General features: G+C 35.7%; 1 protein-coding gene across 14 annotated transcripts in view; it reads left to right on the top strand.

The window, feature by feature from the left end:
- The window catches only part of LOC115877479 (microtubule-associated protein futsch-like), an 88,629-nt gene that overhangs the window by 25,936 nt on the left and 37,672 nt on the right, over positions 1-25,021 (top strand). For 12 of the 14 annotated variants that reach the window (XM_030893640.1, XM_030893645.1, XM_030893641.1 and 9 more), the window contains 8 exons: positions 4,176-4,250; positions 4,446-4,505; positions 9,127-9,228; positions 11,713-11,838; positions 11,899-11,955; positions 12,014-12,052; positions 16,887-18,328; positions 19,772-24,160. In XM_030893640.1, coding sequence (XP_030749500.1) covers positions 4,176-4,250; positions 4,446-4,505; positions 9,127-9,228; positions 11,713-11,838; positions 11,899-11,955; positions 12,014-12,052; positions 16,887-18,328; positions 19,772-24,160 — 6,290 coding nt within the window. The remainder of the gene's footprint in view (positions 1-4,175; positions 4,251-4,445; positions 4,506-9,126; positions 9,229-11,712; positions 11,839-11,898; positions 11,956-12,013; positions 12,053-16,886; positions 18,329-19,771; positions 24,161-25,021) is intronic. The other 2 variants (XM_030893637.1, XM_030893638.1) reach the window with 2 other exon arrangements.

The raw sequence follows: 25,021 nt of genomic DNA, 5'->3' as shown, positions 1-25,021 counted from the left end.
ACATTTTTGGTTTTGATTTTTTAAAGAAGGCGTCCATTCTTCTCCCATTCATGGACGCCTTGTCCATTCTTCTCAAAGAGACCTGGTTTAAATAAAAAAGAAATAGGAAAAAGACTGAAAGTCTCGGTCTCAACGTTTATATTAACTTAAACAGTGTCACTTGTTTCGCTCATACGAGCATCATCAGACCTAACAAGAAAATACCCAAATAAATAACAAATAATAAAAAGGTCATCGTAACTCATAAATACAATAATTAAACTCAATTCACACACTGAGATGAGGCTGAAATGACCGGCGAATATATGTCAATAAAAACAAACAGGAACAAAAAATCAAATAAAAACAAAACAAACTACAAAATTAAAAAATAAAATAACCCAGCGGGGATTTTGATTTGTTATTTATTTAGGTTCTTTCTTGTTAGGTCTGATGATGCTCGTATGAACGAAACACGTGTCACTATTTAACTTAATATAAACGTTAAAACCGAGACTTTGAGTCTTTTTCCTACTTCGTTCTGACTTTGATGTTTTTCCATAAAAAAAATTCACATATGAATTCTAACTTTTTTTATCATAGTTTAATTTAAATGATTGACAGCTGTGAATTGCAAACATGTAGAATGTAAAATGAGTAGAGGGGGGGGTTAATCACTGCGACCTTAAAGATCTATTGTGCCCCCCTTCCTTGAGTCATCACATAGTCTATAACCCATCATACCCCTGTTGTAGAGAAGACAAGGTATTTCCCATCCTCCTCTGACAACAGTTCTTCCTCCGAGGGTACACACCCTTCCAAGGTTGGAGTTTGGCCCTCCGTACCGCCCTTCACAATCGAGGAGCTTGCCTCCGGTTGAGGAACCCGTGAGGTGGAGGCTGGAGGATCTGTTTCCATTTTCTCCGCCTCTTTAACTTGATCTCTTCTTAGACCTGATACCGCTGTTGTCCCGTATCTATAATAGAGGATATGTCCCTCTTTCTCTATTGCCTCCTTGGATTTGAGGTCAATTTCTATTGTTATATTCCTATGGACCTGACCATGACCCTCCTCCCTCGAGTTGATAACTCGCCAACTCGATGTCCTTACATTGAAGTTCTGACCCTGGATAAGGCTCAGCAGGTAGGTGGTGTCTTTCCCCTTGCTCCTCGTCAGAAAGACTGTGATGGCCGCCCCTTTAGAGATGTTTTCTCCCTTCACTGCAACCAGTTCCGGCCCTTGCCAATTTTTAAGCTTAGGAGCGATTTCCACCAACCAATTCGCCGATTCTTGAGATACACAATCTATGAGGATCATGCCCACCCGAAAGTGTAACCCCGCAAAACGCAGCTGACACATTTTGTAGATCGTTGTGTTGCGATCCGTTCGCCACTACTTCGTCCAGTATAGCCTCTTCTAGAGACGTTTGCTGGTCGGTGGTCAGAGCAACCTCTGGGAAATCCTTTGGCAGCACCGCCATTTTCACTTGTCCAGCAATAGCGGCAGAGATGGTGACACGTTCCTGCTTGCCTCCCGGTGTTGGACGGCTTTCCATCCTGGCTTTTTTCTCTCCCTGCCGGAGAAGAGGTGAGAGGTTCTCGCTCCCTCTCTTGCCTTTTGATGGAGATGAGTCAGGTTGTTTCTTGGTTTCTTTACTTTTTTTTCGTTTTTCGGAGGAGTGTTTTTGCTTTTGCTTCCTCCGGAGCAAATCCTTCGTGGATCAGTAGGAGGTATCTCCGTGCTTCTGCTCCACTAAGACCTACTCTCAGAGGACCGTTGCCTGGTTGGTCCAGGCCGGGTAGGCGAAACGGTAGTTTGTGTCGCTTATTGGGTCTAGAGGTAAGCTCCCGACCCTTGCTGGAGAAGGTGTGTGCCACTTGTAAAGGAGGATCCCAAGCAAGTGTCAGCCGCCCCTCTTGTAGTTTCCTTTGGTTTTGGTCCCCTGAAACTTTCATTTGTAATGTTCCCAGTGTCGCTAGGGGGATTCCCCACAGCTTCACCGGTGGTGTTTTTAATGCTAGATCTCATAGTGTCTCTCATATTCGGTCCACTTCTACAGAGCCCCGCATGTAGAAGTAAGGAGTAAATACAATGGGGTGTCCCCTGATGCCCCAAGGTTGAGGCCAGTAATGGCTAGTCCTCTATCTAGCAACGCATCCCTTTGACCTAGTTCCGCCATCGTAGGATTTAGATTTTTGGTGAGGTTGTCTCCTATTAGTCCAGGCGATTAAGCCATGGACCCCCCCCCCACACCCTCTACCCGCGAGACATGACCACAGTCAGTAGAGGGTGCCTGGTATGACGGACAGGGGTAGCCTCGTCCGGCATCGTTATATGTCTTGGTGCAATTCCCTGGCCATGACACTACAGTCAGGGACAAGACGATGAGTGAGATGCTTGTTAAACCAAGCCAAGCCCTAGGGGGATTCCCCCCAGCACCTGACCAGGAGCTTCCCCACCAACGACAAGGTCTTGCATCTCCTAGGGGAAGAATTGCAAACATTGTCACTGTGAAACAACCACAGGTAGAGATTTTGTACCCACTTCTAATGGAAAAATCTACCTTTATAATTTTCGTTGACCCAGGTAAAGTGAGAGGAAAGAGAAGTACAATAGAAGAACCAGAAAGACAACCGAAAAGAAGATGGTGATATTAAGGATGCCAAACCAGGTAAAATATACTTATTATCATTATCAAACACATTGATTATAATTGGAACAAATTATTAATAAAAGAATAACCAGTAGATATTATATAATAGAATAACCAATATAGAGGATGTCCCAGGCTGAGCGTGCATTAGAAGTTTCTAGAGAACTACAATATCTAGATCGGAGATTTTTGCACATCATTGTTTCACAATGATATCTATCGATTAAAAATATTTTCAATATGGGGCACTTCCGGAAATACCGGAAGATGACAGCAACTTTCTTATTTTAAATGGGCACCCCCATTTTTTATTACATAATTGTGTGTTGAGTGTTGTTTTAATATGCAAATGTGTGTGTGGATTGACTTTTATTGTATTTGTCTGATGATGCTCGTATAAGCGACACACGTGTCACTATTTAACTTAATATAAACGTTGACACCGAGACTTTGGGTCTTTTTTCTACTCTTTTTAATTTAAACCAAGTCCAAGAATGGACGCCTTCTTTAAATTTATCCTCTGTGACACTATACAGAGTGGTCCGAACTGCATTCCGGTAACTTTGGCAGCATATTCTGCAGATAAAAATAAGTAAGAAAGTTCGTATAAATGTATGTTCTATATTGCTTTGTTCCGGAGATACAGGGTCTAGAAGTTTTATTTTTATTTCGATTTTTTCCAAACAATTTCTGAAGTAACGTCAATATTTTGGTGAAAAATGGTGTCTGAGAGTTTTTTGACATAAGAAATTTGATTTTGATGTCTATAAGACTACTTGTAGAGGGCGCCACCTACATATTTTTTAACTGATTTAAAAAGTAATAACTTAAATTACATTAATAACTTGATTATCAATACCTGTCATCATAAAGATAAATTAAACATGTTCACACTAAATAGTTATTAGACTGAAATCATAAATCTGAAATGTTTTGTGTCAAAAGTTCAACAGAAACTGTTTTATTATCATTTTTTCGCAGAAAAATTTATGGTTAATTTAAAAAAATAAAAATTTCTGAAGTTTATTTCTTCAGTCAAATAACTATCTACTCAACGTGTTTATTTTTTGTCAATAATGACATGTACTGACTATTTCGTTTTAAATTTCTTGAGAATGGTTGCTCGTAGCGATATTTACCAAGAGACATTTTTTACCTAAAAAGACACGGAGATGTATATTTTTTCACTCAGTAGTTTTATACAGGTACGGACGAAAAGTTATTACTCTTCAAAACAGTTAAAACGCATGTAGGTGGCGCGCCCTACAAATAGGAATCATATTGACGTGAAAATCAAATTTCTCATGTCAAAAAACTACCAGACACCAATTTTCATCCAAATATTGACGTTACTTCAGAAATTATTTGGAAAAAATCGAAATAAAATTGCAATTTCTACACCCTGTATCTCCGAAACTAAGCATTTTAGGACATACATTTATACGAACTACTTTTTTACTTATTTTTTATCTGCAGGATATGCTGCCGAAGTTTCCGGAATAGAGTTCGGACCACCTTGTATATTTAATTATTTCATCAATAGAAGAGAAGAAACCAGAAAAAGCAGCACCTGGAAAATCCGACCCTGCTTTATCAAAAAGCAAAGATGCAGTTGCAGGTTTGCATTTAATGTAATACCGTATAATAAAAAAAAACGGCGTCCAATTGGCTTGGGAATGACGATCGATGACATTCCCCATATAATTTTACATATAAAATGACAGCGATCTTCATTTCATAGCCATCGTTGACACCGTTTTTTTTCAATCGTATTGTTTATTGTTCATTTATTAATTGATCGTTTAAATTTCAGCAGAGGAATCCACAAAGTCCATAGTAGAACCCGATGAAGAGGAATTGAAGAAGAGAAAAGGTGAGGGCGAAATACAACAAAAAGTCAAATTAGTTTATAGTAGAGTGCTTTAAGCCCTTATGGGATACAACCCCCGGAATTCTTTTACTGTGGACGAACTTTTATAAAACTTTTTGCATTGTATTGTTAATAAGATATATTACAAAGTTTACCCATTTAAATTCGTTGCTTTCACTTTAGTATTTAAATAAACACACATATATGAATGCAGAAATATAAGATGGCTCCGTGTTTCGAAAAAGCTATGTATCAGGATTCCTATTTGAGATTTTACAAAATATGTATTTAATGGTAGTTCACATTTCACAAATATTTTTACAGATATACAGGGCGAGTCAAATATATTTTTACACTTAAGTTTTAGCTTTTCAAATGAAATGCTTTATGTTTGTGCAGTAAATTTGCTATAAAATTCCGGTTCCAAAAATACCTTAATACCATAGAGTATACTGAGTGGTTTTTGAATTATTACCACGTCCATGAGGACATCAATCTATATGTCCAGGAACCTTCGTATGAGAACTTCTAATCGAGACGATCCACTTATTGTAAGTTTACCGCTAAGAAACCGCCGTTTGTCAGCTTTTTCAAATTGTGCCTAAGGAACGTACATATTAAACTAACGGACTATAAGAAGAAGACTAAATGAAGCAATTCTTATGTCAAGAAGGCCTGCTTCGGGACCAGAACTTACTAGATCTGTCGACTAAGACTAAAAGCAAAGGCATGGTTTTAATGTAAAAATTACAAGAAAATGTTGGTGTCTTCTTCAAAAGCGAACGTCTCCAACAAAAATAAAGCTAATGAAATGAACCAAAAAACTAACTATCGAGAAAGGATGTATCTAGATGATAAATTGATTTTTAAATTTCTTGATGTTTTAACATATTCTACAAGGTATTTCAAAGTTTCACCAAAATATCAACATTTTGTTTTCCCTCATATAATTAACAGATGTGGAGTTTCATTTTTAATTTAGAAAGAGATACTAAAAAGTGAGATAATTTGGTTACATGCTGCTTAAAAAATCATCAAAGTCGGCCCACTAGAACAAAATATATTAAACTTTAAAATACCTTAAAGTTTTAAGGGGCCCATTTTTCGTACCGGTAAATGTATTTCAAAAAGTATACATTTTAGTCATATACTTTTCTAATGAAACTCGCCTTAATTTTTTTACTAGAATCTGAAAATCAATTAGTATAGGGTCCTCCATTACAAAAAACACAACTTTGATGTGTAACTTTTTTTGGGAACACCCTGTAGAACTCTATAATTTTAGAAAATGCTTTAAATTGACTTACATAAGCTCACAAAATTTCACTTCAATACAAACTTTTTTCTCCTTACAAAAACCGCCTCGTATATGACGTGCCACCCTGTATAATTCGATTTCAATCAAAATTTCAATGATTAGAATATAACCAAAATAGATAATATAGCTTATGCATTAGATTCATTTATGTCAATAAATTTACTTAGAAAAAAAAATTAAAAAATCAAAGAATTAAGAAAGAAATAACTAAGAATTTACTAAAATTACTAAAATAAAAAATTAAAAGCAACGAAAAAAAAATGGGTAAACATTTTAGTATTTTATCTACCGTGCTGACAACTGTTACTTTTGGGTCGGCATTTACATGTGTGTGGAAGTAAAGCGCATAGGGATCATATTAAGTCGGAGTTAGAGAAATGCGACGGTGTGCTGTTGCGGCGTTGCCGGTAAAATCACGATCCCAAACCGCTTATTTTTAAAAGACTTTTTTTCAAGAGATAACTAAGTAGATAAAATCATTAGACATGTTTCTGAGCATCTTAAATAGAATTATAAGGATATCGTTAGGGTGTCATTTTTTTATAACGAGAAAACGTCAGTAATCGCGATAATTTAAAAACTCTACTTTTTAACACATAACAGGCCATGACTCAACAACCACTTTAGATATTGAAACTTTTTTTTATTTTCAAGATCGGATATTTTACAATATGTTTACATAAGAAAAATTGGATAAGGTTGTTTTTTCTATTCAAAAATTGTATACAATCCATCCATTTACATTTAAAGCATAGCAATTTTCAGCAATCGTGTAATTTTTTTACTAATAAAGATTTTCACATACTGTCTACAAGGAAAATACAGCAGAAATATTAACAAAGTTCTTGAAAAACTACAATCTTTTATTTCTAATAGATTTCGAGATATCGATTTTTGAATTCAGAGTATTAATAGCGCAACCACTATCGAACACCCACTCAATTCCACTTATTTTTACCAAAAATGCAAGTGTTTCTAGCTTGCACTTAAAAATTTTCAACCTATAGGGAAAATTACAACGACTCGTTAATAAATAAACAAATTAAGTATCACGAGACGTAATTAAATCGTGAAGCTGAACGCATGACGTACACCTTTTCCTAGAACTTTAAGTACTGACAGAGGTCAGAGGTATTATTGGGTCGACCGGTCAACTGCGACAAATTTGCTATATCCCCGTCCACGTCTCTTAGCGATGTGCACAGTTTCTCGCTTTATTTCGTACGTTTGGCAAGGTGTTTACTGTCCTCTCTTTGTTCAGTACATTATAAACGCATTGTACTCATTGTACTCTTCTTACATACGGAAATCTCGACCCAAGACTAACCTTTGCCAGCCCTTAGTATAAAACACAATACAGAAGGTTTCACAGTAATTGAATTCCGAGGTAAAAGTCTCTGGACACTCCACTACTATTGAATGAAATATTTTAAGACAAATATTAGATCTACTCTAAATTTTAGCACTAGGCTTTTTTATTCTTTGCACAAATTTTTTTTATTGGGATATGACGCAACTCAAACTCGTTTGTTCTTTATTGTCAAAATACAATAAAATATCGAAGAGTATACGCACTGATTCCTGTTCTATCAGTGAAGTTAATCGACGTTAGACGTGACAAAGGTTTCGATGGGTAAACTTCGTCACTGTTTCACTATAGTTAATATCAATTAAACTTTTAGTCACGCGATCAAGCTTGACCGTCACAGCGTTGCCCACTTTTACCAATTTTCTTTTAATCAAAGTATTTCAGGAAACAAGAATAATTATAAATGTATGTATTATAACAGCTATTATCTACATCAACGAAACTCACCTCCTCAACTGCACTTAAGGGATATAAAGGACCATTATTACCGCTTTCCCGTTGAAAATATTCTAATAAGGTGGCGATGAGTTTTTTGCAGCGCCTATTAAGGTATATTGTCGCGACCTAGCTTGGGGGTTGTACGCTAGGGTCGCTATACCAGGTTCTCTCTTTTAATGAAACAACCATTAGAAAGATATAGATATATATTCACTAGCTCCTGACTAACTGACTGTCAACTTTGACTGACCATTCGACTGACTACTGATCTGATTGCAACTAACTGACTAACCCGCAACTGACTAACCCCGACTAACTGACTAAAACCCCAACCCTATCTTCAGCATACCCTTTTATATTTGTCCGCTCGTCCCAATCATCGGCGGGTGCGTCCAAGAGATCCGAAAAGAGCCACAATAAATCTGAATAGGAAATATAAATAATAACACATTCATATCCAAAAAATCCTATATGGGTATTTCGCCACTGCACTGCAAGAAAATCTACAAAATAAAATAGTTATTTTTTGTAAACACTTCTGCGTTAAACCCAAACGGAAACTATTTGTCAGAAGTTATGTTTACAGTTATATAAATTTGCCTAACAAAGAAAAAAATGCTTAAACTGTCAACAATTCCAAAATACTATCTATGTTTAATTTTGTTCTAACTATTAAATGTGTATCTTGTTCTAATCTATCCCAAATTGTTTTAAGTGATTTATCTACCGGCACATTAGTGAAAAGACTGACAACATCAAAACTAACCATTAAACTCTTGGTGTTATATTAATGTTTGAAATTTTTTCTATAAAGTGTGGTGTGTTTTTAATGTATGAGTCGGTGTTATTTGCAATCGGATTTAATATGTCTAGAAAACTTTTTGCTAACGGATGGGATGGAGAATTTATACTACGACTATAGGTCTAAAAGGTATCTGTTTGTGTATTTTCGGTAAACCGTATAAATGAGGTGGTTTACTGTAATGGGGTGTTAATAATGTTCGTTGTAAGTCTGTTAATATATGTTTGTATTTGTATAAAGTTAAGCATTTTATTTTATGTTTTAAGCATGTTTTTCTTTGTTAGGCAAATTTATATGTATAACTGTAAACATAACTTCTGACAAGTAGTTTCCGTTTGGGTTTAACGCAGAAGTTTTTATAAAAAATAACTATTTTATTTTGTAGATTTTCTTGCAGTGCAGTGGCGAAATACCCATACAGGATTTTTTGGAGAGATGAATCCGCCACATAGATATGGACATTTTTTACATTCATATATTTATCACTTAACACGATCTAGGGACATCGACTAGTATATTTAATAAGTAGCTCTAATAAATAATGTTAGTTTATTTTTTACTTTATGACGCCTTGTAATACAAAGGGAATCTCAGTCCAAAAAGATATATTTCATTTCTTTCCAACGAGTTTGAGTTACGTCAAAACTCGATAAAGTTTCCACAAAGTTCTGCGGTAAAGAAGGAATCTTTTATTTAGCTCCCCCCAAGCCAGGAGAAGTTAGAGGACGAGGAAGAGTTAAATCCCAGCAATCTGAAACTGGCCCAGTTGGTGTTGGAGACAAGGATAAACCCGTGGCAGGTAATATCGATTTTAAATATATACAGTTTTTTATTTAATTGTTTCTGTTTAAATAAGTGGTATTCCTCAAAGCAATTAAAGTGTTTTTAATTAAATTAAAGCCGCCCCCCCCCCATCCCTCTTAATTTAAAACCCTTCATATCCAAACTACCACTGGCCGGCGCGAAAAACAGACACAATAAAATTTCCATGTATTTTATATTTCAATAAAATTTCTAGAGGTACGAATTCACTTGCAACAAAACACTCCGAACAAACCAAACGCGCCGCGCACTCCAAACAATCTGCAACAAAACATTTTCCGGGAGCGCTCTGAACGACCTGCAACAAAACATTTTGCGCGGAGCGTCCCGCCTGTTTGCGGTGTTCGCTGCGTTTCCACCAGTAATCAGTGTGTGAATCAGTGTTAGTGTGTTTGCCGATAAGGATGCATCTGATATTACCATAGCCGCTGGTGCTTTTTTAATTATAGAGGCATTAGCGGGTAACAAAAAAGAGAAAAAAAGGAATGGACGAAAAATGTGGGAAAAACGCCTCTTTTTGCGCCATCAATATAATATGGCCGTACTTAGCGACCTAGATTATATGCATAAAAAGAATTTAATTATTTTAATAATTAATTATTAATTTAATAAAATAGGCCGCCCTTCAAACTCATCAATTAACTCTAAACACTTTTCTCTGTTCCACTCCATAGCCATGCCGATCTTAATAGCCGACCATACCAACAGGTATGGTAGGCTATTAAGATCGGCAAAAAAAAAGTTTTTTTAATTTCACTCAAAATGAGTTATTTGGGTCATAAATAACCTAAATACAAAATATTTTCATGGTCTGTCTGGTCTGTCTGTCTGTCTGTCCGTCTGTCTGTAACACGATAACTCAATAACCGCTAAACCGATTTTAACCAAATTTGGCACAAAAATCCTGTGGCACCCGAGAATCTGGCCATTAGTTTTTGGCGGGAGGTGGGGGTTGGTAAGGTGCTATGGGAGGGGGTTAAAAATTTAAAAAAAATCATAACTCCAAAATTACAGTAGCTAGCGAAACGCGGTTTTCAATTTAAGATTATGAATAATATTTGCAACAAAATTTGTAATAACATCAAAATCAGCCGCAGTTTTTGAGATAATTGAAACTAAAAAAACTGCCTACCAACTTTTTATTAACATATTTTAGTATGGGCGGCTATATGTGCCCCCCGGCGCCAATTTTTCTTTTCTTCTTCCAGTTGATGCTTTATCATATTCGAGTGAATTCTCCTTTTTTGTAGTAGGGTTGTCAGTTAATTAGTCTCTAGCGATTGCATAAAAGCTGTCTTATTAAGCTCTATGGTTTTTCGGATATTTAACCGAAACCTGCAAACCTGCTATTTCTAAATCATTGCTGTTCTTCACAAATTCCGGTTGACATAACTTCTTCTACTAAAATTTTAGTGAACAGTTTTTGTACGGCACTCATCAAGCTGATACTACGATAGTTTCGCGGATCTGCTTTTTCTCCTTTTTTAAAAATTGGTATCAAGATGCTTTTTTCCATTCAGATGGTATATTCTTGTCTGTAAGTATTTTTTCAGATAAAAAATCGCGATTTGGTATGCTAGTATATGACATAAATTAGGATTGATTGACGTATTCAATTATTTTCGATCAATTCCTGTTTCACCGGAAATGACTACAACTTTTAGTTTTTAAATGGCATCCTCGGTATTTGTTTCTTTCTCCGATAGAAAATGACACTCTGAATAAAATGAAATATCATATGTCAACTTTTGACATTTTCGAATATGGTTTATTTAAAATTGCAACATGCGGTTCAGAACGAGAATTTGACTCGAAATACCAAGTGTGTGGTATCAAATTATTCGTAAAACTTTTTCCAAATATGCTAATGATCTACCCTCGTTCCATTTGAAAAAATTGAGATATGGTTAAAAATACGATTTGGGCATCTTTTAACCGGCCGGAACAAGACACTAAAAACATATACAAATCTATTTTTCTGAGGCTCCTTCATTAAAAATTAGTGTTTTTACTACACACACACAAGACACACTCTAGATTGAAATTTAAAATACAATTTTGTTTTAAGTAAAAATGTCATAAGTTGACATATGATATGTCATTCTATTCAGAGTGTCATTTTCTATCGAATAATGTAAAAAAATATAGAGGGTGCCATTTAAAAATCAAAAGTTGTAGTCATTCCGGTAAAACAGGAATTGACCGAAAACAATTGAATACGTCAATCAATCCTAATTTATGTCATATACCAAATCTCGTTTTTTATCTGAAAAAATAAAAAAATTATAGAGGTGAGCTACTTTTGAGACGCACCCTGTATATGTATTTACCCGTTATATGTGATTATTTCTGTTTTTATTTCATCTATGCCTATAGAGCATAATGACAAAATACTCAAAGGTTTCCAATGCGTTTCTCTAATTAAAATTAGACGATGCTGAATAATAAAATCAAATTTCAGAGAAAATTGAAAAACCAAAGAAGGAAATACCTGAAAAATTAGATAAAATAACTGATGATGCCAAAAAAGAAGCGGAAAAGGTTGAACCAAAATCGCCGCCGAAAGAAAAAGCAAAAGGTGATAAAGGTAATATGTGTAAATTTCACGAAATTGTTAAATAGATATTTAAAGAGCAATTTTTAAAAGAGCCAGAACCCGAGTCTAAGATGGTACCTGGTATACCCCAAAAAGAACCTGCCAAAGGTAACAATGCAAAGAAATGGAAATGTTTTCCTTACTGGTAATTGATTATAAATTTCAGGCAAAGCTAAGGAACCAGCTGAACTTACTGATAAAGCAGGTATAGTTTTAAATACTACATTTAATTAGTTACATTTTAATATATTACAGATTATCACAAATAATTAATTACGGTATAGTTTATATTAAATAAACTTTTAGTAGCGTTATTAAGCTTAGCCAGCACAACATTGCCCACTTTTACATAGTTTCTTTTAATCAAAATATTTTAGAAAACAAAAAGAAATTATTTATAAATATAAAAACAGTTATTATTTACCATCAACAAAACTCACCTCCTTAACAGCACTTAAGGGGCATAAAGGGCCATTACTACCGCTTTCCCCTTCAAAATCTATACTAATATATAAAATCCCTAAGTGACTGACTCACTGATTAATCACGATCCTGCTCAAACCACTCAACGTAAAGGTGCGTATACATATGGCGAGCACAACGCGAGCCGAGCACGAGCCGAGCGCGCCGTGTTGTGCTCGTTGTTCGCCGCAAGCAGCGAGATCATAGTCCGAGCCAGCAACGATCCATATGAAATGTAAATGGCTCGCGAGCGCACAAGAAATATTCTTTTTTCAGTGTCAGTTTTTGACGCGACTTGGTTCAAATGTTCAGATAAATAAAGTTAAATATTTTAATCTAAATTATATGTTATTGAAAGTACAAACGAGTATTATGTAAATAATATGTAATGTACCCTGTACCTACAGTCAGTACAAAAAGTCTCCATACACCCCTTTTTTTCAAGCAAATTTTATAGCCTTTTTTATGTTTAAAAAAAAGCTGAAAAACAATTTTTTTTGAGTGATTTTAGATAAAAATACCATTACCATTCAAAAGAGAGGTAAAAGTTATAAACCTCCTAAAAATTACACAAGGATTGAACAAAAAATACTCCAGGTATAAAATTTTCAATTTAGCAAAAATAATAAATTTTTTGTAAAAATCTTAAAAATGTTATTATTTTTCGCAAATTTAAAAAATTTTAAATTGTACATTTAGCCCCTTCTTCGAATAGTACCAACCATGTTTACCTAAAACCACTCAAAAAATTTTCAGCTTTTTTTTAAACATGAAAAAAAGGGGCTATAACATTTTTTGAAAAAAATTGCAGACCCACGTCAACTGAGTAGATTTGAACGTATTGAAGATTTTAAATGTACCATTACTTTTTTTAATTATGGTCAAAAAAAGTTGCTACAAGAAAAAAAAAGGGGTGTATTCAGACTTTTTGTACTAATATGCTTTTCAGATGGTAGTTGAATAAATGTCATTCTATAAATAAGCATACTTCTTTTGCAAAGCACACCCTTTTCCTGTTCCTACTGACTCTTTTTCCTCTCTCTTCTATAAGTTGCCAACATGCTTATAATTTTTTTGTTGCATATCTCTTCAGGTTTGCCTATTAAAGTGGCGATTTCCTTCCAGGCATCCATTTTTGGTTTTTTAAAATTTTTCCTCTTTGGGGTCCCACAAAATAGTATGCGTCGTATACAACTCAATTAATTGAAGCAAAATATCCTCCGACCATGTAGGCTCCATGCTGGCCGATCAGACCAAAACGACGAACCTGTCACAACGCCGTCCAAATTATAACTGAGAACTCCTTTGTGTTCGTCGCAAAAACCGACAAGAAGTGGATTGCGACGTTCACACTGTGAGCGGCTCGCGAGGCGCTCGCGGGAGGCGTACACATATGACGAATTGAGGTTGTGGCAGGCTCGGCTCGCGTTGTGCTCGCCATATGTATACGCACCTTAAAGGTGGGTATACACATGCGAGACGATCGGTTTGTGAACCGCTCGTTAGCAAATTGTTTTTGTACGAACCTTCAACGATCCAAGGGAAAAGCGCGATCGCCGCAAACCAACCGAAAACATGCAGTCATTTTTGCGATGCGACGCGATGGTGCGAATACGCGTTTAATTATGTCTTCGCGAGAAGAGAATTATGCTCTGTTGGTGATGAGTGGTGCATTTTTAATGATGACTAGTTTAGACAAGAAAAGGAAGCAGCGACGTTGGTGGTAGGATGCGAATAAAGAAATAATTTTCTTCTTACATTGGTCTGCATTTTTTTTCAGTTCGACACCTATTTCCCTCCAAGCGTCCTCTTTTGTCCTCCATAATAAAGCTATAGAGATCAATTAAATCTAAATGATTTCCTCGGACCACTCCATATTTAAATAAACTTCTATACCTCTTCCAAACTGTAAACAAAAACTAAAAATTGAAACAGTGCGTCTGGATTGTCTGAAGGTTCGATACAAACAACGAACCACAGAATATACTAACGAAAAAGAAGCCCAAGTTCCTTGTAATAAATCGGTTCCATTTTCGTAACGCCATCTCTCGACATAGTTGACATTATAGGCTAGCCAAAGGGGTGCGGGGCCGGGGGAATTGTAAAATACACTTTTTTATTTTAATTATTTTTATTCGCTATTTGCAATTTTATTTTTAAAACATATTATGTAAAACAATCACATAATATGTCTTTAAAATAAAATTACAAACGGAAACAAAAGGAATTAAATAATCTGAAAATCTACAAAGTTTATTGATAAAAAAGTTAGGCTATGCAAATTGATAAGTATATTAAGTATAACCTCTTTGGTATAACATTGTTAAACAAACATTAACAAATCATAACATATCAGATCATAGAACTAAAAAAAGTACTATTACATAAAAACAGGTGATACAATACTTCAAAATTAATTTTAACATAATATCAAAACCGAAAAATCAAACTGCAAACACAACCACACTTATCACAACAGAAATTAACACACACTTTCGCGGCAAATGTCCAAGAAAGACTGATCATTCTGATTGGTCCTGGTCCGGTCGTAGCTCACGTCGTATTGTCGGTAAGCAAAATCCCTGTCCAAAAATTTTGACGATCAGCGCCATCATCCGTCATAATTGGGAAACTTTGGCTGGAACCATTTTTAATATTTCACTTACATGGCCCTGCAACGAACAACACAGGTGCCCGTCCACCGAGGGCCATGAATCCCTTTGTGTTCGTCAAAAAACCGACAGGAGGCGGATCGCCGCGAACGGTTTGCGAGCCGTTCGTTCGTTGCTCAAAACAACGTACACATTTGCGAATTTTAGGTTCACAAGCGATTCGCGAACCCCTCGGCTCGCATATGTATACCCACCTTAAAAAGCTCAATTTTGGCATACAGGCTGATTCTAGGGTGTAGAGGTTCGACAAGAAGGGATTTTTCGAAATTCCAGTTCCAAGGGGGTGAAACCACCCCTCAAATATTACAATATTTTTTATTTAAAAAACGTTTCCGAAAAAAAAAGCTTAAACACGTATATTTTATTTTGTTTTTTTACATATTTTAAGACTTTTAAAAATGTATACAGAATCAATCTTTCGAAAAATCTGGTCATTGATTAATCACGATCCTGCTTAAAGCGCTTGACGTAAAAAGCTGATTTTTGGAAAACGGATTGACTTTAGGATGCAGACGTTCGATAAAAAGGGATTTTTCGAAACTCTAATTCTAAGGGGGTAAAACCACCCCTCAAATATTAGAATATTTTTTATTTAAAAACCGGTGAGTTTTTCGGAAAAACTCTTAAACACGTATATTTTATTTTGTTGTTTTACATATTTTAAGATTTTTTAAAAATGTATACAGGTTGTTTCGAAAAATATGACCATTGTAATGACGATTCTGCTTAAACTGCTTGACGTTTAAAGCTGATTTTTGGCAAACGTATTGACTGTGGGGTGTAGAGGTTCGATAAGGAGGGGTTTCGCACTAAAAAAGATTCTAAAAAGAACAATGTTCGACTGCAAGGTCTGCTGGTAAAAAAAATTAAACCTAAAGTATCACAACACAATTCATTTAAAACAAGTAATCGTAATACAAAACTAAAGTGTCAAAACGAAAGACAATCTCATGAAATAAATAAATAAATGTATGGCAACTTGACATTTTTTACATCAGAGCTACCACTTGAATCTTCAGCGGGAAATTTAAATTCCAGTAAGACAGCCCGGCGCCGAATATGCCCATGGTTGGCAACAATGAATTTAATAATCGCGCCCTCGATGACTTAACTAAAAGTTTATTTGGTATCGCTTATACAGGGTGTCCCAGAAATAAGTGCAAGTATTTTAAGGGGTGGTAGATCTCGATAAAAGAAACATATTTTCTCTTTATCGTTTTTCAAATAAGTCCAAAATAACGGAGTTATTTTATTTTAAAAATTAAAAAAATATATATATATATATATATTTTGCTAAAATTTTGAGAACCACTGAATCTTTTCTGGATTTTCTTTCTTGTAAATTTAATCTAATACCTATGTTGCCATATTATCCAGAAATTATGTTTTTAAACTAAAAAAATTTCCAAAAAAATTTTCAAAACATTTCGAATTTAAAAAAAAAATCCCGAAAAAACCCTCATACACGTGTTTCTGGGGTTAAACTATACTACCAGTTAAAATACTTGCACTTATTTCTGGGACACCATGTATATACTAAGTAATACCGTACAATCAAGACAAAAAACCAGTCCAGTTAGCTTGGAAATGATGATCCATGATCCCCATATAATTTTACATATAAAATTTCAGCGGTCTTCATTTCGTAGCCATCGTTAACACCGTTTTTTATCATATTGTATAACACTATCATGTTAATATTTAGTAAATAATAAAGAAAATTGAAAATATGTTATTAACTTTAACGGCTTTTGTAAATTACGATTAGAGGAAATATCTATTTTTACTCTAAACATCAAACCTCGTAAATTTGTTGCATAGTCCTGAGCAAATATTTTAGAGACATCAATCGAATAAATAGTATTTAAATTCTTAATGCTATTAAAAATATATTTGAAATTTCAGATACAGGTCCAGATATAGACAAACAAAAATCAGATATAAAATATCCACAAGAGGCAGCCAAAAAGGCATCAAAAATACCGGAAGAAGGCGCAAAAAAAGATAGACCTGAAGGTAAAAGTAAAACAGAAATACCAGAGGAAGCACTAGGCAAACCTAAAGCCAAACCTTTGCTTAGCGCTGAGGACAAAACTAGAAAAGAACCTGCAATATCAGATTCAAAAACAGAACCATATGATACAGAAGCTAAAAAGACAAAAGAACCGAGTAAACAAGATTTAGAACCCAAAGAGGAAATGGGAAAGCAAGTATCATTTAAAGATGTAAGGGATGAGGATAAAGGTTTACCCGAAGTACCAGGTAAAGAAAAACCTTTGGTGAGCGCTAGGGATAAACCTAAAAAAGAACCTGAAATCTCAGCTTCAAAAACAGAACCGTACGATACAAAACCTAAGATAACCAAAGAGCCGACTAAGGAAGATTTAGGAGAGAAAATATCAGGTATATTTGACACCAAACCAAAGAAAGCAAAAGAACCAACTAAAGAAGATTTAAGACCAACGCCGAAGGTGTCTGAGAAAGAAATAGAATATAAAAAACCCGAAGAAAAAATTGAAAAGCCGTTATCAACTAAAGATATAAGAGAGCCACAACAAGTCAAGGGAGAACCATTGCAGCCAGAAAGGCAGCGAAGACTAACTGCCCAAGAACTTTGCGAAATGGAGAAAATATGCAAAACTCCTCGAACGTCCCTTGCTGAAAAAAGAGAGCCACAACAAGCAAAAGAACCAACTAAAGAAGATTTAGGAGAGAAAACATCAAGTATATTTGACACAAAACCAAAGAAAGCAAAAGAACCAACTAAAGAAGATTTAAGACTACCGCCGAAGGCATCTGAGAAAGAAATGGAATATAAAAAACCCGAAGAAAAAATTGAAAAGCCGTTATCAACTAAAGATATAAGAGAGCCACAACAAGTTAAGGGGGAACCATTGCAGCCAGAAAGGCAGCGAAGACTAACTGCCCAAGAACTTTGCGAAATGGAGAAAATATGCAAAACTCCTCGAACGTCGCTTGCTGAGAAAAGAGAGCCACGACAAGCAAAAGAACCAACTAAAGAAGATTTAAGACCAACGCCGAAGGCGTCTGAGAAAGAAATGGAATATAAAAAACCCGAGGAAAAAATTGTATCCACTAAAGATATAAGAGAACCACAACAAGTCAAGGGAGAACCATTGCAGCCAGAAAGGCAGAGAAGACTAACTGCCCAAGAACTTTGCGAAATGGAGAAAATATGCAAAACTCCCCGATCGTCGATTGCTGAGAAAAGAGTAACTAAGGAAATGGATAAGGCTCCGATTAAAATGGATTTCGATAAGCTAGATGAATCCCAAGATGAAGATACGTTTAGAACAGCAGAAGAAAGTCCAAAAGAACCGGTAAAAGTAGGTATTCCAGCAATGTGTATTATTGTTAGTTTTTATACAAGGTAACTCCAAAATACCTTGAAGTGAAGTTCGATCCTAGAATGATGTACAGGGTGGATGAAATTGGACGCTTTTAAAGGGAAACACTTTTTCTATAGGAGATAAAGTAATATCGGTGTCTGGAGCTCGATTTTTATTAAAAACATGATGGTGAAAACTACACATCGATATCTGTTACCGTTTCGGAGTTAAGGGGTGCTTTTCAAAAATGTGCATTTTTATCAAATCGCTGTTAACTTTTTTGCTACAGAAAATTTTGTATTTTTATGAAAACATTTCCAAATCACCTGTTTACGTAGAATATAACGGTTTAAGTATATTTTTTTTAATTAATAATTTAAGAGTTATCAACAGAAAAATTGATTTTTTATTTGGGACATCCTGTATATTTTTAATTAACTGAAAAGGACTTAAAATTACCTTTCCAAAAATATAGCATACTCGATATTTTGTTGCAGTCCTCTTCGAAATAAAGAATTTTTAAAAATTCGCCACTTTTAACTAGTGGGATTTGAACCCCTTATAGATGATCTGCCCCTAATGGAACTCGAAAACATATTTTTCCAGCAAGACCTGCCGCCTCAGAACGCTGTTATCAGCAAATTTTTGCAGCCAATTTCGAGAATAATTGAATAGCTAACCAAGATCCCAGCCGTTGGCCGTCGAGGCCGCCGGACTTAGCTCGTATGGATTTTTATCTTTGCGGAAGAATAAAGGTTCTCATTTTCAAAATTGCCTGTATAATCTAGACAAGAATTAGAAGTACTTAGCGGCTTACATCCTCGATATCAGCCGTACCAAGGTTTAGTAAGTGTGTTCTGTTGATTCCCCATTTTTTCCATCTGCATTTGCCGTTGTTTCTTAGCTTCAATCTACTGAGGTTTTCATTAAGGAGACCTGTCTGTGCCCTGTTAAAAACCCCGTGACAATCCGAAAATTGTTCTTACTTAAATCGAGGAAAATATTTGATTTTTATCGATCGTAAGTTCTGAAAAATTTCTTCGAGTGTCTTAGACCTCCAGAGGATTCCCATTCCAGGTTAAGAATGATTCCGTTTTAAGTTGGTTTCCACTTGGGAAGCAGAACGGTTCTGGTCCAGTTAGTGGAGTGTTCGCTTCTTTTCTAGCCAGATCGTAACCTATGTGAGAAGCCACTATTGTTTCCCGATGTATTTAGAAGACTGTCACAATCCCATCCTAGTCTAGAATTGACCTCTGTGAAATCGGGACCTTTTTGGTCCTATGATATGTTAAGAATATTGCAACTGACAACGGTGTGTTCTTTTTTGTTTGTTTCCGCCTGAAAATATATTTGGAGATCTACAAGCCCCTGAAATGTCTGGACTTTTTTTAAGAGACACTCTACTTATTCTATTTTGTTTAGTAACTGTATTTTTTTCAGGAGAAACTATCGGAAACAAAAATACAAAAAGAAAAGGCGTTAGCTGAACCAGAAAGTAGGCCTAAATTGGATGCTAAAGAAGAAAAACCGACTGGTCCATCCGCGTTAGAAGCTAGGCCAAAAATAGAAGCTAAAGATGATAGAAAAGCAGAACCTATTGGTCCATCCGAGTTAGAAGCTAAACCAAAAATAGAAACTATAGAAGAAAGGAAAGTAGAGCCGATTGGTCCATCCGTGTCAGAAACTAGGCCGAAAATAGATGCCGAAGAAAGGAAAGAAGAACCTATTGGTCCATCCGCGATAGAAGCTAAACCAAAAGTATATGCTAAAGAAGAAAGAAAAGAAGAACCTATTGGTCCATCCGCGTTAGAGGCTAGGCCAAAAATGGACGTTAAAGAAGAAAGGAAAGAAGAAATTCCATCAGCGATAGAAACTAAAGCAGAAATTAGTCGTCCATCCGCTTTAGAAGATAGGCCAAAAATTGAAGAAGTTAAAGAAGATGTGATTGAACCATCCGCCTTAGAAGAGAGAATATATATACCCACTAAAGTAGAAAGAAAAGAAGAAATAGTCGGTCCATCGGCGTTAGAAGGTAGGCCAGATATACCCGCTAAAAAAGAAGAAATGATTCGTCCATCCGCTTTAGAAGCTAGGGAAAAACTAGATATTAAAGAAGAGAGGCCATATATACCTATTAAAGAAGAAGGAGGAGAAGAAATACCTGGTCCATTCGCGCTAGAAGGTAGACCGGATATACCCACTAAAGAAAAAATTAAAGAAGAAATGATTCATCCATCCGCGTTAGAAGATAGGCCATATAAACCTACTAAAGAAGAAATAGGGGAAGAAATAACTGGTCCACCCGCGTTAGAAGGTAGGCCGGAAATACCTCCTAAAGAGAAAAGTAAAGAAGAGATGATTGGTCCGTCCGTTTTAGAGGAGAAGCCATATATACCGAGTAGAGAAGAAAGGATTGGTGTCCCGACAATCGGTCCCTTTTTTGGAAAAGATTGTAGAGCTCATTGTTCTATGAAAAAACTAAGTGAAATTAAAGGATTACCAAAAGAAATCCAGGAAACACCTGAAGAAGGTATACCAATAGTTCCAAGCAAATTATCAAAGGCTGATTCTAGAGAAAAGCCATCTCTTAGTTTCATTTTATCAAAGGAAGAACCTTCCGAGATCAAAAAAGGTGCGCGTGTGTGTAAAAAGCCATGTAAAAACGCTTTAGAACGGCCAGTCACTGTTTTTGGGGAGGAAACCGGTGGAGTTGTAGTAAAAGCCGAATCAGATACTCTAGGAGAATCTATTCCTACTGGCTACTACTTACCTGAAGATGTCAGTCCCAGACAAGCCATGCCAGAATGGACTGAAATAGAAGAGCTACCTGCCGATATTGACGACAAAGATCTATCGCTATCGGAAGCTGGTTTAACTACTTCCGAGACCGACAAGGCAATATGGCTAGTTCCTAAGTCGGAGGAAAAGATATTCGAACATCCTGAAGAGGCTCCAAAATTAGAAACCGAAACCGAAAGTTTGCATACTGAATTAACTACAGCTCCTGAGATGAGCAGAGTTATGTCGAAGGTATTGTCTGGACAAATAAGCCAGTTACCTCCTAGAGACTATATGCCTCTTGAGAAAAAGACTCCAAAGAATCTGTCGGAAGCATTATATAAACAAAAGTGCAGGGCGCGATGTATGCAAATAAAACTTAGCACAACATGCGAAGAGAGTCATACAGAAACCGTTGAAGATGTAAGTGATCTTGAAATGGACTCTGTATTATCTGATGAAGTCACTGACGAAATTAATATTGAGAAAGATAAAATTCCAGAAGAATCAAATACTCCGTTTGAAGATAGTTTGCCGTCTAACGTACCAGAGCAACAACCATTATATGAAGAACCTAGGTCTCGACAAATTGAACCAGAACAACTTCAACGAGAATTGCATAAACCTATGGAAGATGTTTTGCAAGCGAAAATTTCAAAACAATCAAGAATATGTAAAGCACCATGTGCTAAGCGGGCCCGAAAAATGCAGAGTGATCAAGAACAACTTACAGAAGAATCAACTACGCAATATGAAGATACTTTACCACCAAATATGTTACAGCAACAAATTTCGAGTGCAGCTCCAACACCACACATGGAGAATATTGAAGTAGCAGAAGAACAAGAAGAAGTACCAACTTCGCAATATAAAGAGAGTTTACCTGCAAACATTATGCAACGACAAATATGTAGAGCACCTTGTAGAACTCAGAGGGCGCTGCCTTCTGAACTAATTACTGAACCACCAGATACAACATCAAAGAAGAGCTTACCGAAACCTATTTCAGATCATCAACCAACTTGTAAAGCAACGCGTGTTAAATATTTCAAAGATCTTGACAAAATCGATGATATAGAAGAAATTATCGCTACTCACGAATCTGTCGAAAAATATGTTACTTTCGATAATGAAATATCTGAATTTCCATCTGAATTTGAGGAAAACGCCTCAGAAGACCAAAATATTATAGACGAAATAGACTTAGTTGCTGAAACAAAAATAAAGGAAGAGGATGACCATATCCAAGATGGAATACATGAAACATTTGAAGATGCCGAAGATGAATCATTGAGAGACCAAAAAGCTGATTTGGATATTCATAAAGAGTCGATACAAGAAGATACAGCTAAGGAAGAAGAACAAAAACAAATAGACGACATACCTGTCAAGGAAGCTATAAACACAGAAGAAGAAAAAGAACTTGACGATGCGAATATTGATATACAAACTACTGACGTGGTGTTAGATGATGAATATGCTGACGCGTCCCCTCAAATTAATGAAATGCTGCCAGAAGAGGTGATATCGGAAGTGCACATCTTGGAACCGATTCCCGAAGATGAAAATGAAGATAAATTGGCTGCCGAAAGTGTTATAGTTGAGGAAATTAGTAAAAAGGAAAGTGACAAAGAATTTGTAGCACCCACCGTAGAAGATCAGTTTGATAAAAAAGAAAGCGAGAAAGAAATTGACGAAGAAATTGTCAGACCTACCGAAAGCTTTATAGAGGATCAGATTGATCAAAAACAAAGCGAAAAAGATGTTGTCGAGCCCACAAAAGATTTAATAGAAGCTCAGATTGACGAAAAAGAAAGTGATAAAGGAGTTGTTCAACCTACCGAAATTTTAGTAGAAGATGAAGTTGACCAAAGAGAATCTGGTAAAGAAACTCTTCCAATTGTCGAAAATTTTGTTGAAGATCAAATTGAGCAAAAAGAAAGTGACAAAGAAATTGTTCAACGTACCGAAATTTTAGTAGAAGATCAAATTGACCAAAAAGAAACGCTTCCACCTACTGAAACTTTACTAGAGGATCAAAATGGTCAAAAAGAAAGTGTCAAAGAAATTGTCGAACCTGACGGAAGTCACTCCGAAGAAGAATTTGTAGAAGTTGAAGATATTCCTCCACACCCAGAACATATACTTGAACAATCCGATGAAGAAAATATACCATTAACTGAAGACTATACTCCTTTAGAAGATGAAGCTGAAATTATTGAAACTGGAGAGCAAACAGATGTACTACCAGTAATTGCCATAGGTAGTCAAACGTTACCCGTCTATGTAAGTACTCTAGAGCCAATAGTCGAAGAAAGTGAAGTAGAAAAATACGAGGATGCTAGTAGCGATCTATCTCCGCGTTATGATGTTAAACCGGTCCCTACAAAGGACGTATCCACAGTTTGTACTGAGAAACAAGTAGTGTATACAAGAGAACCACCAGTAAGATATGTTGAAACCAATTATGACAGGGCAATTGAGAAATCCAGACCGACCCCACAACCAGCCAGAGAATCTTCAGTTCCCCGATTTGCCAGCTGGTTCCTGCCTGTATCAAGAACCGAAACAAAGGCAAAGGTATGTCCCGCCCCATGCAAAACAAAAGACAAATCGGTTGGCGTTGTACCAACCTTAGAACAATCCGCTACTTCTCCTGAATATAATGAAAATCTGGACAATAGATTTATCCAAACTGAATTCGGTGTAGTTTGCGATAAGCAAACAGAATCTGAGATAATTGACGAATGTTCCCGCTCATGTCAAGTATTAGCAGAACAAGAAATCATTGTAATAAAAGCGCCAGTAGAGAAGAAACATACAATTTGTAGGGATGACCAGCCGACGTGTTCTAAATACCTAACTAAAGAAGCTAAGGAACTGGATAACAAAAATCAAACCAAATGTATTTGTCGGGCTATTGAGAGTTTGAAACTGGTTGAAGAAAGCTTGACCCAGTTAGCTACACAACCTGTCCCGACATGTCGTGCCAATAGAAATGCTGTGGTCAGTATGGAGCGAGAAAATGCTGATTTGAGAGCTCAACTAGCGGTAAGTGTATTTTTTAAACCATTCACCTGTTTCTTAACTTTTTGATCTTCTTTTGTTTATTTTTATTTCACTTTTTGGCGGTTCAGGTAAAACCTTAGAACTCCTATATTTATAGCTTTTTTACCACCTCCAATAAGTAAGCCTCATAAAACATCCTCTATAGAATTTTGACTTATATGTCAAAAAATGAAAGTAAAAGAAACGCCTCCTTGAGTTTGTTCGCGCACTAAATTCATGAAATAATAATATAACATATAAATATTCAATCCTTATATTTCATTTATTTTTTTTTAATATTACAGAAACATTTTTTTAATTGTAACGAAATAGGGATATTAAAATTACATTATACAGGGTGATCCGAAGTGTATTCCGGAAACTTCGGCAGCATATTCTGCAGATAAAAATAAGTAAAAAAGTTCGTATAAATATATGTTCTAAAATGTTTAGTTTCAAAGATACAGAGTGTAGAAGTTTCATTTTTATTTCGATTTTTTCCAAATAATTTATGAGGTACCGTCAATATTTGGATAAAATTTGGTGTCTGGGAGTTTTTTGGCATGAGATATTTGATTTTAATGTGAATATGACTCCTACTTGTAGAGGGCGCCACCTGCATATTTCTTAACTGATTTGAAGAGTAACAACTTTTCGTTCGTACCTGTTTAAAACTACTGAGTAAAAAAATATATATTTACGACGATTTTACGACCTAAAAAATATCTCTTGGTAAAAATCGCTACGAGTAATGGTTCTCGAGATATTTGGAATTGAAATTATCAATACCTGTCATCATTGACATAAATTAAATATGTTGACTAAATAGTTATTAGACTGAAATCATAAATTTTTGAAAAGTTT

This window comes from Sitophilus oryzae, unplaced genomic scaffold, assembly GCF_002938485.1.
Source record: "Sitophilus oryzae breed Bouriz unplaced genomic scaffold, Soryzae_2.0 scaffold_1494_pilon_pilon, whole genome shotgun sequence".
NCBI classification, from domain to species: domain Eukaryota; kingdom Metazoa; phylum Arthropoda; class Insecta; order Coleoptera; family Curculionidae; genus Sitophilus; species Sitophilus oryzae.
This window is presented reverse-complemented; position numbering and strand designations above follow the sequence as displayed.